This window comes from Macrobrachium nipponense, chromosome 7 (assembly GCF_015104395.2).
Source record: "Macrobrachium nipponense isolate FS-2020 chromosome 7, ASM1510439v2, whole genome shotgun sequence".
NCBI classification, from domain to species: domain Eukaryota; kingdom Metazoa; phylum Arthropoda; class Malacostraca; order Decapoda; family Palaemonidae; genus Macrobrachium; species Macrobrachium nipponense.
Window position 1 is genome coordinate 55,247,161 of NC_061109.1, and position 18,149 is coordinate 55,265,309.

The 18,149-nt window shown below is 34.7% G+C and overlaps 1 protein-coding gene across 1 annotated transcript in view; it reads left to right on the forward strand.

Annotated features, from left to right (window-relative positions):
- LOC135217748 (potassium voltage-gated channel subfamily KQT member 1-like) overlaps positions 1-18,149 on the forward strand; it is a 335,873-nt gene that overhangs the window by 303,782 nt on the left and 13,942 nt on the right. Inside the window, 10 exon segments of the mRNA XM_064253757.1 lie at positions 4,896-5,022; positions 6,893-7,068; positions 10,983-11,144; positions 11,406-11,516; positions 11,766-11,951; positions 11,953-11,976; positions 13,038-13,067; positions 14,029-14,161; positions 15,192-15,350; positions 17,312-17,444. Of these exon segments, the coding sequence (XP_064109827.1) occupies positions 4,896-5,022; positions 6,893-7,068; positions 10,983-11,144; positions 11,406-11,516; positions 11,766-11,951; positions 11,953-11,976; positions 13,038-13,067; positions 14,029-14,161; positions 15,192-15,350; positions 17,312-17,444 (1,241 nt within the window).

Here is an 18,149-nt window from a genome sequence, read left to right on the forward strand (position 1 = left end):
ATAGAAGAATTATACCGCCAGATTAATGGTGTAAACATGAGTTCCCCACCCCACCCCCAGGTCGTTCTTATGGCGAACATATACATGGTTAATTTAGACGACACTCTTTTAAATAGTCATGAGAAACCAGAAATTTATGCCATATACGTCGCAGACATTTTCATTGCAACAAATAACAGACAAGATGTTCAGACTTTAAAACATCTCGACAGAAAAATATTCACTAAACTTCATCATAGAACACAGCTTAGACCGAAAACTTCCATCTTTAGATATACTAGTAAACAACGAAACAAACAAATATAACATACAGGTATACACAAAGGCTACAGCATTGGACGCTGCCTGAACGGGAGAGGTGAATGTCCAGAGGCCAATAAATGGTCGGTAATCCGTTCAAATGTACGGCGGGCGCTTTTACCCACTGTACCACGTGGAAGATGAAACACCTGGAACTATGAAGCAACTCACAAGCAACGATTTTGAAAACAACATGATACAATCAGAAAAACGCATTTTTTTTAAACGATACTATAAGCAAGACAATACCACAGACCAACACTACGAGAAGACAGGACAACAGATAACAATATACCACCAAACTAACTTTAACAGTAAATATAACAACAGCTCATTAAGAAGATTAATAAAAAGAATGTCAAGACACGATCCCCCTATACCGACATAAAGATACATGTGTATTGTAAACCTACACCTAAGATGTCTATCAATGTGGTTTATGAATTCACTTGTCCCGAGGAGATATGCAGTCCTCCCAGAGAAAACTACACTGGCAGAACATCTACAACTCTCAGTCGAAGATTGCTTGCCCACAGGAGCCATCTTTCAACACTAAACAAACACGACAAGAAACCATCGTTACAAGACTTGATAAACAACGTTAAAATAAAAAATATAGATGCAATTCATACTGGGACATAATAATAACAGAAGCAGTTCTTATAGCCACAAGCAACCAAGTTAAAATTCGCAAATAGAAGGTGACCGTTCTCTACTCGACCGAGTAGAGGGATCCAAGGTTAAGGTCAACAACGCCAAATGGGGCCATACCAAAGCACCACACACGAAGAAATCAATAATTTATTAGGGATATAAGATGTGAAATAAAATATAGAATCAATACCGTAACAGTTTTACCATGGAATAACATATTATGTAAATATATTATGTAAACAACTAACTACCCCATTGTGAATTGTAAACCATACATGGTAACCAAGAAATATGGCAACCCCTCCGCCTTTTGTCGATATAACTAGAGTAGAGGATGCCTGTATGTATTACGGGCTGCTCTATGAGCAAGATGCCGTGCTGGTATAGGGCCAGCTCAATCAATAACAAACTGTATGTACCAGTTCTTCCATGAACAAGCCTGAGATAAGGCGAAACGGACTGTAGCAATAAATGGAAAACAGCACGAATCTGTGTACTTATCCAGAACTTTGAAAATTTATTGAAAAAGCAGAAGGAAATATGAAAAAGTTTGCATCAAAGAATCAATGCCACAAAGGCGATCGCCTGTAACAAAAATTGTGTGACAGAAACTCTGCCCGAAAAATGTATATGTGTGTGTGTGTGTGTGTGTGTGTGTGTGTGTGTGTGTGTGTGTGCATATAACAGTCGGTGGCTCCAGGAAAAAGTCACTGAAACATACATGCTTCAACTACTGAAATGTAGATGAAATCTTCCGCCAAACCTTTCACTTCATTAGCTTGCATAAGAATGATTATGAACAGTGTCAAAACCTCCAAACACATTAAGCCATTCTTGTTATTCCTGAATAAGGTCTTCCGAACACTTCAGCAATATATGATTTTTTTTTAACCAAAATGTCATTCTTTATTAATAACATGTGTCTAAACAGTTTCATAACATCCTCATCCATCCAATCCCTCCACCTATGCTTTCATACAATGTCCATATTTCGGACACTTTCGATTGGCCTTGCGCCATGTTGACTATGCAGTTCTACACAGCTTTAAGCCCTTTTTTCTTTCATTCACATTCAACGGATATTTCAGTAAAAGGACACCAATTCACTTATCTCCTTCTACGTTTCAACTTTAGCTTCCAAGACTCAACTCAAACCTATGCACAGACTCTGCAACCTTCCTTCCTTCACCTGCTCCATACCTGATTTCTTGGCTCATCTTGCTATGTTTAGTTGTATCTACTCAAAACGAAATTCAAGAACAATCTGCTTTCATTTTTTTCTCCATCTTTCTGGTATCCATTCACTCTCATAACCTTACCCTTCCTCTAAAAAAATCTTCCAACTTTCTCCTTGCATACTCTTCCCGCTTCCCTTTTACCTAAGTGACTTGTATTAACTACATTTAAGAGCACTTTTGTACCCCTTCCCCTATAATTTGAACTTGTATTCACCATAAATTTTGCTTCACTCCAATAATATGCAGATACCTATTCAGTCATTCATCTTCTGAACATTTTAACCACATCAAGTTGTCCTTCCATATTCTCCACACTTCGCCAGTCACAATCCCCAAACAAATCTCTCTCTCTCTCTCTCTCTCTCTCCATCTCTCTCTCTCTCGCTCTCCGGTCTCTTCTTCTATATATATATAATATTATATATATATATATATTATTAAATAAAGATTAAAAATGCCACGGAGGAAAAATAAAGATGGAGTAACTGCGAATCTTTCGGTAAAAAGCCTTTACTTAAGCAGCTAATAGTATATATATATATATATTAAATTATATATTATATAATATATATATGTGTGTGTATATATATATATACATATATATATATATATATATATCATATATATATATACATATATATATATACACACACATATATTATATATATATATATATATATATATATATATATATATATATATATATTATATATATATATATAAAGGTTTTTGCCACGAAGGAGAAAAATGAAAAGCGAGATAGCCAAGCACTTTCGGTCTAGTACGACCCTGAGTAAAGGGTCGTACTAGACCGAAAGTGCTTGGCTATCTCGTTTTTCATTTTTTCCTTCGTGGCAAAAACCTTTATTTATACACAGCATAACGTTTTATATACTTCGTGATCAAGTTATTCATATATATATATATATATATATATATATATATATATATATATATATATATATATAATTCTACTATATTAGATGTTGTTTGTGTCCACATACCTTTGTGTGTGCATAATGTATGGACCACTGAACCCCTCTCTCATTGACCAAATTTTCGCTTCGAGATTTTTGTTGGATAATGTGTTTAAATCTAGTTTTCTTGCGAGACTTTATTTTGTTGTATTTTCACAGCTAACTGTTAGTAATTTCTCTCTGTGTTAAAAGAGCAACGCAATAAAAACAAAAGGCAAAACAAGTCAAATTCATTCAACCAACTGGGTTTCCCTTTCTGTGAAAAATATCCACTAAAACTTAAGCAGCCGTGATACATAGGCTTTCTCGCCAAATACATCGTTAAATGGAGTTTAAACTTCGAACTGCACGTAAAAAATTATACAAATTTTGATATATTCGATACAAAACCTGTTAATTCAATTCTTTGATCGGTCTACGGTAAGTTAAGATTCCCTAAATGGATACTAAGTCTGATGTATTAAAGAATGGTTTTAATTAATTTCAATATATTCAAAATGCAACTGAACAAAAATAAGATGTCAAAATTTCGAGTTAAAGTTCTTCTAGATGCCCATTATCATCATCGCTCCCAGTAACAATGTCTATATTACACTAAAAAAAATATCTACTAAAACAAAGTACTACTGGAGATATACATTTTTTTCAACAAGCTATACTTTGATATATTGTCTTTCCTATAATACTTATAAATTGTTGTACAAATTTGTTTATGGATGGACACATTATGCAAAATTTAATATCAACTTTCATCTAATATCATGTAATTGTCAGCAATTATTGCACAGATTAAAAACAAATAATTATTATCTTTAAAAAGAGTCAAAATCTACGAAAATATTTTCTTAAAGTCATCATAACATGCAATATGCATGCATGCATAACACACACATATATTATAGAAATTATATATAAAACACTCAATGCTACGTACTTTTACAGAATCATTTCATTCAAAATTATGTTTATACCGCCGTTGTTTATAATGGATATCATAACCTGGCATGCTACCAATTACCTCAAATATAAAATCATATTTCATATTGCTGTAAAAGATGAACCGGTATATTTCAGAGGATGCTAATTTGAATACCTGAATCATCTAAAATCTAATCAGCAAAATTAGCACGAATATTCAAAATTTCTGTGGTATATTCTTTTTAAGCAACTAATATAGGAAGTTTAATTCCAAGCTCTACGGTCAACGGAAAAACATCATACATAACTTAGTAAAGGTTTGTGCCAGTCACTGTCTCTAATTTAACGGAACGGTAAATGAATCAGAAACAGTTATAGACGTATTATAAATCATGAGGGGGGAATTATAACCACCTAGGTATCAAATATCATGCAAACCGTTTAATATTCACATAAAACGTTTATTTAGCAAAATTTCACAAAGAATTCTTTCAGCACATTAAGAAAAGTAAGGAAATGTCAAGTCGGAAGGAAGGAAGTCAGTTCAAAAAAATGTCCAAAAAACAGCAAACAAATGTTGTTACTGAAAGTGGAATTTCAACTAACTTTTACAGTCAAAAATCATTACTTCTTAGTCCAAAATTACAGCTATATCTCGGTAAAGTATAGCATTGTGATTGTGTGAGATTGAGATTTAAATAATGTCTTTTCAATCAATTATCTTCATTTTTATGGAATCTCGTTAAGAGATCCCATAAAGAGGGATAGAGAGCGAAGGATATTTCTAATTGCTTACAATCTTTTCCAGGAAATTTGTTTGGTGGTTTTCTTTGGCGTGGAATATGCAGTGAGACTATGGGCTGCAGGTTGCAGGTCGAAGTATATGGGACTGTTCGGCCGAATACGTTTTATACGAAAACCTATTTGTATAATAGGTAAGTATAGTTTAATTTACACTTACTACAATGTGTTTATATAAAACAAAGCAAAAACGTGAACGAAAGATTGACAATCCAAGAATAATCGAACTGTCACCTTTATCATTCAAAAAGATATGAAATTTTATCATTAAATTAAATTAACGCAAGCCAGTAATGATAATCGTACAATTACAAAAACTTAAATTTCTAAATGACTGAAAGACAGTGTATATGTCGAAAAAAAAATTGTTTAGAGAATTAGAAACAATAACATAACTCTCAAGAAATAAACTTTTGAAGAGTAATAAAAGATAATCTTTCAGTGATTAATCATAATCAATGAAATTCGTCATAAATGATTAACTTGGAAATACAACTGCTATTTTCACTACATTTTGGGCATAGGAATCAATCTAAGCATTTACTTTAACATCCTCTAACGTCCAACTACCGTTATCTGTAAAATTAACATATATTTTTTAGCAATGACTGGACCGGGAAACGATTGCCACACTAAATCAAACGCGGCAGTGTAGTGGAGAGCAGATGGGGCGAAGTCAAACAACTAGAAGTCTGGGCAGGTGACGTCACGCCTAAAGTTTCAGGCTGGGTGTTATGATAATGATATATATAACTTTGCCTAAATTACAGCTACTTTGACGAGTAAAGAGGAATCTGATTTGGCTTTCAGATAAACGAACTAAAAGCATGTGATATTCAATATAGTTGCTTACGAATGAAATGACATATAGTTAAAAAGATTTAATTATTTACCAAGCGACCTAAACTACTCGTAAAATCGTTGAGATTTGGGTTTAGCAGCTAAAACGAGGAAGAATAACATTGCTATAAATAATTCCTTAAACCAAATTACAACTGTTTTGATCACCCACGTAAAGAACGCTGATATGACTATAGAAGAATTATAGCTTGCCCAGATAAATGTGATACGGCCGAAGCCTCAGAAGACGTAGTAGAAACAATTGGATATGTAAAAAAAAAAAAAACTGCCAATACTACTGAATGGTATACTGAATGGAAGAGAAATGTTAGGGAATAACTAGCAGAAATTATTAAACAATGGCTGGTGGAAATTAAATGAATAAGAATGATAATAGAGGAACGTGAGGAAAGGACTGTGAAACGTGTCTGATTCTATCCTGAACATTGCCTTTAAAAGTTGACAATTGCGTATTGTAGTCGACGTGATTACTGAATCTTTACTAATTCCTTGAAGGATTTACCTTCTCACAATAAATGCATTGCTTGCACAATAGGAAAGGATGAAAAGATACAGCTGCACCTTTGCCATTCAGAGTTAGGTTCCACTTCCCGGTGGGAAGCCTTACAGGACAATTCCTTGAGAACCAAATACTCTTTTTAAGAGCAAAAACCAAAAAAAGGGAAAACAGGTGTCCTTTTCTGGGCGGTTCGAGGAGCGTTAAGAAAAAAAAAAAGGGGGGGGGAACGGCCATACGTTTTTAATATCCTAAAATAAAAGCGGATATTCCAAATAAATCTTTTATTTCTTTCTGAATTCTAAATAATTGGAATGTAGTTTCTATAAATTCATCTATACTGTAAAACAAAATACAAGACTGTTACTTCAGCAGAAACACAGTAGATAAAACAAAATACTAGACTGTCACTGCTACAGAAGAAAAGTAAACACTACAAACCACTGTTGAGTTATGCCAGAATTCTATTGGGATTTTTTTTTCCTATAAAAAACAACGATATACTAAACAAAGAGAATTTAAAACTTGTCCCTTTTTTAAATCTTATAGTCCTGAGGAAGAAGGCGACAATATTCTACCAAACACAACATGCATGACGACTACAAATCTTCGATGTCTCATGCTGCAAATCTCACCTTTTCTTCTAGATTTGATAGTAGTGGTAGCGTCCATTGTTGTGCTCTGTGTCGGTTCGAATGGGCAGGTGTTCGCAACGTCTGCCATCCGAGGGATTCGTTTCCTTCAGATACTTCGGATGCTCCACGTAGACAGACAAGGAGGAACCTGGAGGCTCTTAGGATCCGTCGTATTCATTCACAGACAGGTGAGTGACAGATCTAGAAGCAGTTTCAAGGGGAGGCTTTCAATTTCATCCCTTTGAGAATAATAGTGTAATGGGGTGTGCGCTTCTTTTCTGAATAAATCCAAAGCAGATCAGCAACGGCAGCACTCTAATGCTGCAGAGAAGGTAATTTTATTAAAGGGGAATAATGAAGTTGACAAAATAGCTCACAAGTCAGTGTATCGCTGACAGTCACTTGTAAACAAAGCTGCTGAAAAATAACATCCCAAATTTTGGAGATTCCGGGAAAGAACGTAATTTAGATGGAATAATTCACACACACAAATATATATATATATATATATATACTATATATATATATATATATATATATATACATATCTGTGTGTGTTTACGTTCCTGTGTGATGATTGTCGTTTAATGAATATAGTGACCCCGGGTTTAGACGGGTATATAAAATTCTTAAATAATACACATACACCACACTCACACAAATATATATATATATATATATATATATTATATATATATATATATATATATATATATATATATCATAATGAAAGTTCATTTTAAGTTTATATCTGGATAAAATTTTGTCTCTTCGATCATTTGCTATCCTCTCTCTCTCTCTTTTAGTTATTCTTTATTATTTGCAAAAATCTAGCTTTTTGTTCACGGTATCGTAAACGATACCTCTAAATTCAGTGAATATTTTATCTACAGAATGAATAAAGCCCAACAAACCACGAGAAATAAGAATCTAAATATAAAAATAAATATAGGGTAGTGCATTCAATTATAAAGGACTCTATTAGATGTTGCACTGAACTAACACCTTCGAGGAGATAAACAATGAATTAGCGAAGAGAGGTGCTGGGCGAAAAAGTAGGGTTTAAGAAAGCGATCAGTGTGAATCCCAAAGAGAGTGGCCTTTAATGAATCGAGGGTCGAGGGTTCAACTTACAACTGAAAACAATGTATGTTGGCCCCCACACTCATTGCTCGCATATATATAATATATATATATATATATATATGTATATATATATATATATATATATATATATATTAAAAATTGGAGCTGCAAGCTTTCGGAATCATACTTGTAGGCTTCCAGGAAAGGCATTCGATATAATTGAAGGTTTATTGCTGATGCCGACGTTTCACAACTACATTGTTGCATTTTCAAGGCTGAAATACAGCGAGTTGATTCTTAATAATTAATCATAAAAACACTTATAAATAAAAATATAAAATATAACTAAAATCACTTATTTAAAATGTTAACTCATTTAAAAATAAATAAAAATATACATATAAAAAGCAAAAAGAGACAAAAACACAACACCATTGGCACGAAAATGACCTACCCCAGACGGGAGTTGAAAGGAAACTGTTGAAACAAAGTTACAATATAATAACAAGGCACACACGTACAGTAAGGCAACGACAAGACAAAATAGGGCCGTTAAGCAATGAACAATTGTGTAGATGAGGTGGGTGTTTAATGATGGGACAGTTAATTTTATCATTATGGACTCTAGGGTTGTTAGGTCATTGTTTTTCTGCGTTTGTCCTATTATCTGAAAATCTTTGTTATCTATGTATGTTTTGCATAATTTGGAATGATTCCTTATATTGGATTGCTCTGGGTTGGACAGTCTGCTTCCAGTTCTAAAACTAATTCCTCTATGGGCGTCTATGCGTACCCTTAGCAGTCGTTTGGTACATCCAACGTAAGTCCCCACTGGTTACACCTTGGGGCAAGTATACTTATAAACAACGCTGGACGTAAACAACGGACTAACTTTGTCCTTGAGCTTGAAAAAGGAAAAGGACCCGATGGTGCAAGGATTTTTGGGAATCAATTTTAGATTTAAGGCAGGCAATTCTCTCTGAATTAAATTTAGACACTTTTTCCTAAAGAAATCATCATATAAGTAAGGGAACGTTGCAAACATTTTCATTTTCGGCACAGTATGGATAGCAGTGGGCATTTCCATTTTCTTGTCTAAGAACTTGTTTAAGGCTCTGAAGAACACCCTTTGAGGAAAACAGTTATTACTGAAGTAGTTCGCCAAAGTTACGACCTCTTCGTGGAAAGCCATCCAACTGGACGCGTGCTGTTAAAAGGCCCTGGGCCCGGGAGGAGAGTAGAAATGGAGTTTAATTTAAAATTAGAATGACAGAAGCTGTAGAAATTCGTGCCCAAACCTGTAAAAGTATCTTTTCTATAAATCCCTGTATAAAACCCTTGTTCTTTTCTAGAGACAATAAACATCCAGGAACGGTAATTTATTGTTAGATTCCTTCTCCATGGGTGAATTTGATGTTCGGGTGTTGTGTGTTGACATAGTCTAAAAAGGAGTCGGCATTAAAATCACGCTTGAAAAGAGCAAACGTGTCATCGAATGGAAATGCCCCACTTGCTATCCATACTGTGCCGAAAATGAAAATGTTTGCAACGTTCCCTTACTTATATGATGATTTCTTAGGAAAAAGTGTCTAAATTTAATTCAGAGAGAATTGCCTGCCTTAAATCTAAAATTGATTCCCAAAAATCCTTGCACCATCGGGTGCCTTTTTCAAGCTCAAGGACAAAGTTAGTCCGTTGTTTACGTCCAGCGTTGTTTATAAGTATACTTGCCCCAGGTGGTAACCAGGGGACTTACGTTGGATGTACCAAACGACTGCTAAGGGTACGCATAGACGCCCATAGAGGAATTAGTTTTAGAACTGGAAGCAGACTGTCCAACCCAGGAGCAATCCAATTAGGAAGGAAGTTCAGCCAAATTATGCAAAACATACATAGATAACAAAGATTTTCAGATAATAGGACAAACGCAGAAAAACAATGACCTAACAACCCTAGAGTCCATAATGATAAAAATTAACTGTCCCATCATTAAACACCCAACCTCATCTACACAATTGTTCATTGCTTAACGGCCCTATTTGTCTTGTCGTTGCCTTACTGTACGTGTGTGCCTTGTTTATTATTATTGTAACTTTGTTTCAACAGTTTCCTTTCAACTCCCGTCTGGGTAGGTCATTTCGTGCCAATGGTGTTGTGTTTTTGTCTTTTTTGCTTTTATATATGTATATTTTTAAATGAGTTAACATTTTAAATAAGTGATTTTAGTTATATTTTTATATTTTATTATAATGTGTTTTTATGATTAATTTTATTAAGAATCAACTCGCTGTATTTCAGCCTTGAAAATGCAACAATGTATTGTGAAACGTCGGCATCAGCAATAAACCTTCAATTATATCGAATGCCTTTCCCTGGAAGCCTACAAGTATATATATATATATATATATATATATATATATATATATATATATATATAATATATCGAGCTACAAATGTCCTTTAATATCTAATTCGCTCTACCTCGGAATTAATATATTTTCATACATGTTTAACCGAAGGGGAATTTCTTAGGCGATAAGAGATTTGCCGGCTGACGGGCACGAACCATCAACACCCGTCGTCCTGGATTTGAAGGTGTTGATGGTTCGCGCCCGTCAGCCGGCAAATCTCTTATCGCCTAAAAAATTCCCCTTCGTTTAAACATATATGAAAATAGATTAATTCCGAGGTAGAGAGAATTAGAATATTGAAGGACATTTGTAGCTCGATATATATATATATATATATATATATATATATATATATATATATATATATATATATATATATATATATATATATGAATCACCGGTAATGTGATATGACAGATACATATATAATATATATATATATATATATATTATATATATATATATATATATATATATAAATATGAGATGAACAGCTTGAAGGAAAGATTTAATCCGTAAATCTTCTTATGAAGGCTTGTTAGACTTAAAGCGCTTTTCCAATTCAAAATAAAAATTAACGACGAATTTTCTCAATATCCGAACAGGAGCTGATCACGACACTGTACATAGGGTTCCTGGGCCTCATCTTTTCGTCCTATTTCGTGTATCTGGCAGAAAAGAAGGACGACGAAAACCCCGACAGCGCAGAACAAGATGACGATCGGGGAGATTTTAACAGTTACGCCGATGCCCTCTGGTGGGGTGTGGTAAGTTGTAGCATTTTGAACTAGTACTATCCACATTGTGTTCATGTCTTTCTAACAACGAAAATTGCAATCCAATTCGTACAATTTTGGCATCTAAACATTCCTACTCCATAACCTTTTATGATGACTTGCATTTCTGAGTTTCAATACTATTGCCCCATGCAGAGCTATCGTGCTTCCAGAAATTCCTTTATGGCGTGCAAATTTTTTGATGAATGACATTCGTCATGCGAGTCTTTAATCAATTATCGTTTATGGCAGATTACAGTGACCACCATTGGATATGGCGACACCGTACCTCGAACGTGGATGGGAAAGATCGTAGCTTCTTGTTTTAGCGTATTTGCCATCTCTTTCTTTGCACTGCCAGCGGTAAGAGATACATGACAAGTCTTTGCTTTCTATTGTTGTATCTTGCATCTGGAGTTAATGATATATTAGTCAAAAAAATGTAGCAGTATCAGTTTTTATCCTGTCCTTATCTGGTTACAATAAAGATGTATTTTACATATGGTAAAAATTTTCAAATAATTCAGTGTATGTAGAAAAAATAATTGATGATAAATTGTCACTTCACCCAATTTAGCGTTACAGTGCTAATCCTTCCGTATTTTCCTACAGGGTATCCTGGGATCTGGCTTCGCTTTAAAGGTTCAACAGAAGCAAAGACAAAAACACTTTAATAGACAAATCCCAGCTGCGGCAATGCTCATACAGTGTTTGTGGCGTTGCTATGCGGCCGATAAACATTTCAACTCGACGGCGACATGGAAAATTCATTTAAAAGATCCGTCGCCCAATAACCACTTCACAGTCCACACCACTAAGCAAGGTAGTCAATAACATCCCCGCTTCATACACACCAAACAACTGCTTTTAAAAAGTTGGTCTTTTTGATACGGTACAAAGATGGGAATTATTTGTTGTTAAAGTAGAGAAAATTTACTTTGTACAAAATTGATCATTTACCTCTGTTAAATATTCTGCATAAGAGCATATAACATTCATCAAATAAAGGAGAAATAAAAAACTAATTAAAGTAACCTTGTATGGCGGTAAAAAGAATAACTTCGGCAGCAAGCAAATGCCCTCCTGTAAAAAAACACACACAAAAACAAAAAGAAAAAAAAATACTTATATAATGAAGAGCACAAGTCGTCATCTTCTGACTTAATGAGGCACCTCTCTATACCTCTCATTCAGAAGGCTTTCACCAGCACAATCTAGCTTTCTTTTTCTTTTTTTACAATTATAGATGGGTATTATTCGTCTGGCCAATATAATCTCTACTTACTTGTCCCACAACTAACTTACTCGAGCTGAATATAACTGCTCTTCTCTTTTTTGTAATTTGTAGTAATTTAGTTGCCTGAATTTAAACTTACCTGATACCAAGAATGAATGCTTTAGTAACAGTAGTAAGGCTTTTAAAATTCTCCACGTTCATGATTATAAAGCTTTTCTAACATGATTACTGCGTCAGCCACAACTGGTATGGGAAGTGCTCGATGCCAAAGCATGTCATTACTCTAATCTGTGGACAATGACTCTTACTTACCCTTTCCGTTCGCCCACAAAGAATGAAAATATACCGCTAAACTCATTTCTCTACTTAACTCCCAACACAAAAAATTTACTTCGTTTTTGTGTACTTTACAAATGCCTTTAATTCTATAGTGATAAATGATAAAACTGGATTTAGAAAACCTAGAGCATTCACCGATCTATTTTATAATAAAACATTTAACCTTCCTTTCTCCTCGCTTGTATGAGAATGCAATTTTAGAGACAAAAATAGAGTGCTTTAGTAAATCTACTGACATAAACCCCATTTCTAAAATATATTTCTGAAGTCTAATATTCGCTACTATATTTGCTGATTTAATCTTCCAGGAGAGTTCTCTCAATACACCACTAAGCAAGGTGAAGTATGATCACGTTGGCCCCTCCCCAAATGACATGGTAGCACCCACACCCCTTCCCCGATCACAAGTGTTCTTTTTGTCAATAGACCACCGCCATTTTCGTTATTTTTTAACAGCAATCTCAGTACAATTTTTATTTACACTAACCTGACCACTGAGCATTTGAAAGAGAAATATATTTCATGCTGAACTTCCATGCATATATTCTAGTCCCTAGCATGTTATAATGATGGTATCTGTGTATATATGTATGAATGTATATATACATAGATATAATATATATATATATATATATATATATATATATATATATATATATATATATATATATATATATAATCATATATATATATATATATATATTATATAATATACTATATAATATATATACATATGTATATATAAAAAAAATATATATAGGATATATATATATATATATATAGTATATATATATATATATAGTATATATATATATATATATATACATACATGTATGCTAAACGTATGAAAGTTCTGCTTTACTTGAATTTCCTTAGTTAGATTTTAGCTCAATTAAAATAGTAATTTTTCTTATTATGCTTGAGAGCTTTTCCCTTTCGTAAAAAATGCATGAAAGTCTTAAGGTGAGTGAAAAGCACTAATACTGTTTGTGCATGCTAAACTATCCTCTTCCTGGACCAAAATATAAGATTCATTTGATGTTTTTTCCACACCCGCCAAAGAATGTGTTCTTAAAGAAAAATGAATCCTTCTGAAATCTTCTAACGCTTGTTGAATAAGGGTTAGTTAAAATATAAAACTGATTTACAGTAAAAAGACTTCTTTCCCTCATTTCACTAAATGATTTCATTAATGTAATTTTGTGTATTCTTACCTATCGCAAATGTGAGACACATTACTTTCTTGTTCACTATATTCAGTAAGTACTTTCCAACATTGCCCCCTGGTTTTTCTTGCAGATGGCAAAGAGAGCCAGTGTTCTGAGAAGGCGCAAGTCAAAGAGTAAGATGGACGTATCAACTGCGCCAGAGAATTCCGGTAGGAGAGACAGCGACGGGGACATGGTCTTCTATGTAGAAGAACCTCGAGCAGGTAAGTCGAAAGATTAAGCTAAAATGGAACAAACCTAAGAGAAAAGCACAAAGGCATAGGGAAAGAGAGGTTAGACGTCTGGAGACGCTGAGAAGGGGAAGGAGGAGAAGGATGAAGAATAAGATAAAGAAGAGGATAGAGACATGAATCGACATATATTCGTTCCATTGTGAGTGGTGGAGATGTCTTCAGTGTTCATTCACGAATTGGTTGTCCTCGTGCATAAATATTTATATATATACATACATATTAACCTTGTTAGTTATGCCTCATGTATACATGTCTTTGCTATTTGTTTCTGTATTGTGTGTGTTTAAATTACAATGATCATAAAAAACTAACAGTGCTTAATCAAAATGAGAAATGTAGGAGTACAAAGACATTGGCTAAGTACCATAACTAAGCAAATTTTACTGCACCTAGACATAGTCTTTTATTTAGTTTTACTTTTCATTATCACACTTGACTAAAACTAATTACATACTTGTAAAATGAAGAAGAAAAAGAATAAGTTACACAGATCACCTCCGACAAGAGTGACTGCATTTCAGTTTTGGCTATTACTATTTTGCAATCCATGTTGATGTAGGTCCATTGTAGTGCTTGTTTACCTGTGGTTGAGCCAACACAGACAGTAGCTGGTGCCTTTTATGTTTCAAGCCTTGTATTAATCCACCACTGAACAGTCTTGAGGAGCCTTGTGTGTTGTATATCAGCTCGAAGTCTGTATAAATAAGGTGTCATGTCCCTGTTGCAAGGCTTTTTTTTTCACCCAACGCCCGTCGCCCAATCGCCCACTCCTTCACTTCACACAACCTAAACACACGCCCACACTCACCTGTTCATGAACTTGTATTGGTGTATAGGTGCACTCAAGAAAAAAATTCTTACAATAAAGTTAAAAGCTACAAACTCGAAGGGAGTGAGGGCGGTTCAGTTGTGAGAGTAGGGAACTGTGGGCGTGAGGGCGTAGTGTAGCTCGGGCGTGTATTGATGTGGTGTGGTGATGCCATCTGTTGCATGGGTGTAGAGGAGGTGGCGCGAAGGTGGTCGTCCATGGCTCGCTTGAGGGGCATGTTGGGCTGTGTGTCGCCCGGCACGGAGACCGCAGGAGCGCCGCCCCCAGCCCTCTTGGGCAACCCAGGACGAGGCAGGGGGCTGGCCAGGTCACGCAGCTACGAATGTACAGGTAAGGCTTCGTAGGAGAAGGAAGGCGTTTGCAAAACCTGATCATCGGGTTTCTCTCTTTGTTTTTTGTTTTTTTTTTCTTCCCTCTCACTAGTAACGTCTTCACAACCAGTCAATAATACTCTCTCCTCTGGGTCGCACATTACACCCGCCTAGAGGGCAATATTAGTTACAGTATAGCCCTACCTGTTCATGAGGCAACTTCCTTGGCTTCCAGAAGCACGGTTCTTTCATGAGGCAGCTGCGGAGATGAATGATCTAACAGTTCATGTGAACAATATAGAAGTCCAGGGTGAAGTACCTGAGTGTGAGGATGTCTTCAAAAATATGAGAGAATTGCTCAGCATACTTTTCTAATCAAATGATTCAGCACATGGTGGGAGAGACTTCCATTCGAAATGATGAAACCTATCTCATGAATATTTAATCATTCACCACTCAAGCTGATGACCCCCTCCCTATATAGATGTTCTGCATTGTAGTTCCTTTGGCCCTATATCCATTAAATACACCCTCATGACTAACAGCAGACAAGGTCGATAGTGATGTGCATGTTGCCGGTGATGTTTTTCCTATACTAATAGTGTTCTAGTTAATAAATGAAAAACCGAGAAAATCAATTTATCCTGATAACACCGCTAATGTTCAAAGAATAGATTGAGTTCTATTTAAAGGGCCACTGACATTCCTAAAAAGAGCTGCTTATCTTATCTCAAAAGAAAATACAAAGTATGGTTGGACAAAGGGCTTGATAGTGCACCTGCATGGAGAACAGCTATTATGGCGATGGTAGTATTTCTATAATAAATAAGTCAACAAATCTGTGCATGCTTTACCTAATCAACCATAATTACATACTATACCTCGCTCGGGATCTAATGAAACAAAAACGGATCAACACGTCCTAATACACTTCTAAAGTTATCCCATCCAATAATAATTAATCAAATCATAATGCTACTTAGAAAATAGGCTTTCCCCTTATCATTAAGAATAGAATAAGTGTGATTAGTCAGTGCACGAACTAAAAGTACGATGGAGATTTAAATACATATTGTATCTTGAAGAAAACTTTGAAAGGATAAGCTACCTCTGTAATAATTACTTTAGAACTGGTTTCAAGCAATTTTTGAATACATACATCATCCATATCGATATATAATATATATATATATATATATATATATATATATATATATATATATATATATATATATTGATATGTGTGGGGGGTTATAAGTCACACTCAGTAACCCTATTTTTTCCTTTGGTAATTCAAATAAGAAAGAAGGATTAGAATGATATATGAAGTAAATAATGACAATTAAAGAGTGCAATATCAGGGGCCCTTTAAATAAAGAATGACAACACATATTATGAGCAATCATACACTTGATTTATGCATTCATCATTAATACTGACATCTGACAATATACATTACAAATACTCTGGTTTTGTATACTGTAAATTACTAATCAAGTTTATTAACAATTTCATTCAAAAACCAAAATGAAATGTCGAATTCCATTACACATTCGTGACTCGCAGTATTTTAAAAAATATACTGCTTCTGGTTCTCTTGCTAACCTGTGCCATATTTTTTCTTCTTTATAATTTCAGTCGTGAACGATTACCAATTTTTCTAGGTCTAGCATTCCTTTAAATTTTACACGTATGAGAAACATCTCGAACTTCTTTTCTCTCTTTTTGCCATAGTAATAAGACACACATTAAAGTTTTTCAGCATCATCCAGAATTTCACCTCATACTGGTCGCTAATATAACCTTACATTTTTTAAGCAATCTCTGTCTGATAACTACCAACATTTTGATTGCCATGCGAAATCAGCCTCATATGAACGTAAGTTTCTTTGACATCATATTAATGAAAAAAAAATGCATATAGAGGTAAATTGGTGGGTGGAAAGTCAAATGAAATACGACTTATTTTCTGTATCGCAGCTGGCACCCCCAATCGAATTCGGAGAGATGGTGGGTCGAGAGGATCGGCACTGCACAGCCAGGCATCTTCAGTTACGGAAATGGCGTCCGACGAGATAGACATTGATATAGATGAGCCCCAGGGCTTCACCTCGTAAGTAAATTTCAATGCGATTCAAATTTTGCAATAAAAAAAGGGGTAACCTTAAATTTATTCTTTTTTCTATTCAATGTTATTTGTGTGCTAATAATTCGTCATCAATGTGGACTATACGGTTTATGTGTATGTGTGTTTTCATCTTATTTCTAATTGTTTACTAACCTCTAGGACAACATGAATGCCTCAGTAGTTCTGATATTTATGCCTCATTCTTTGCCATTGAACTAGGATAGAACCAAGGTAAACTACCACGGAATATGTCTTCTACGTATGGTTTACGGTCATTTTTTCTCTTCGCTAATTTACACACATTTTTGCATGTTAATATATTCATCTATTTTCAAATTATAAATATAATTCAATCTCTATCATCGTTTCCTTAGACTTTTGTGACTTTTCACTGCACAAACCATGGCACCTCGAAAATCTGTTCCTAACCCATTAAGACATAAGGGTGGCAAGTCTTAGATTTCATCTCATTGCAATCCAGCAATACAGTTTTTTCACTTGATTCCTCATTTACCAGGAATATACACCTTACCTACATTTTCATCTCCAATCTCTATATATACTGAAATCTTTCCAATCCCATATCTTGCTTTGCCCGAGGCGAGGACGCAAGTCCCGACTTATAGCATGAAGAAATGCACTCTATAGACCCCTTTCCACCACTGTACTGATGTGACAAGATAGATATAA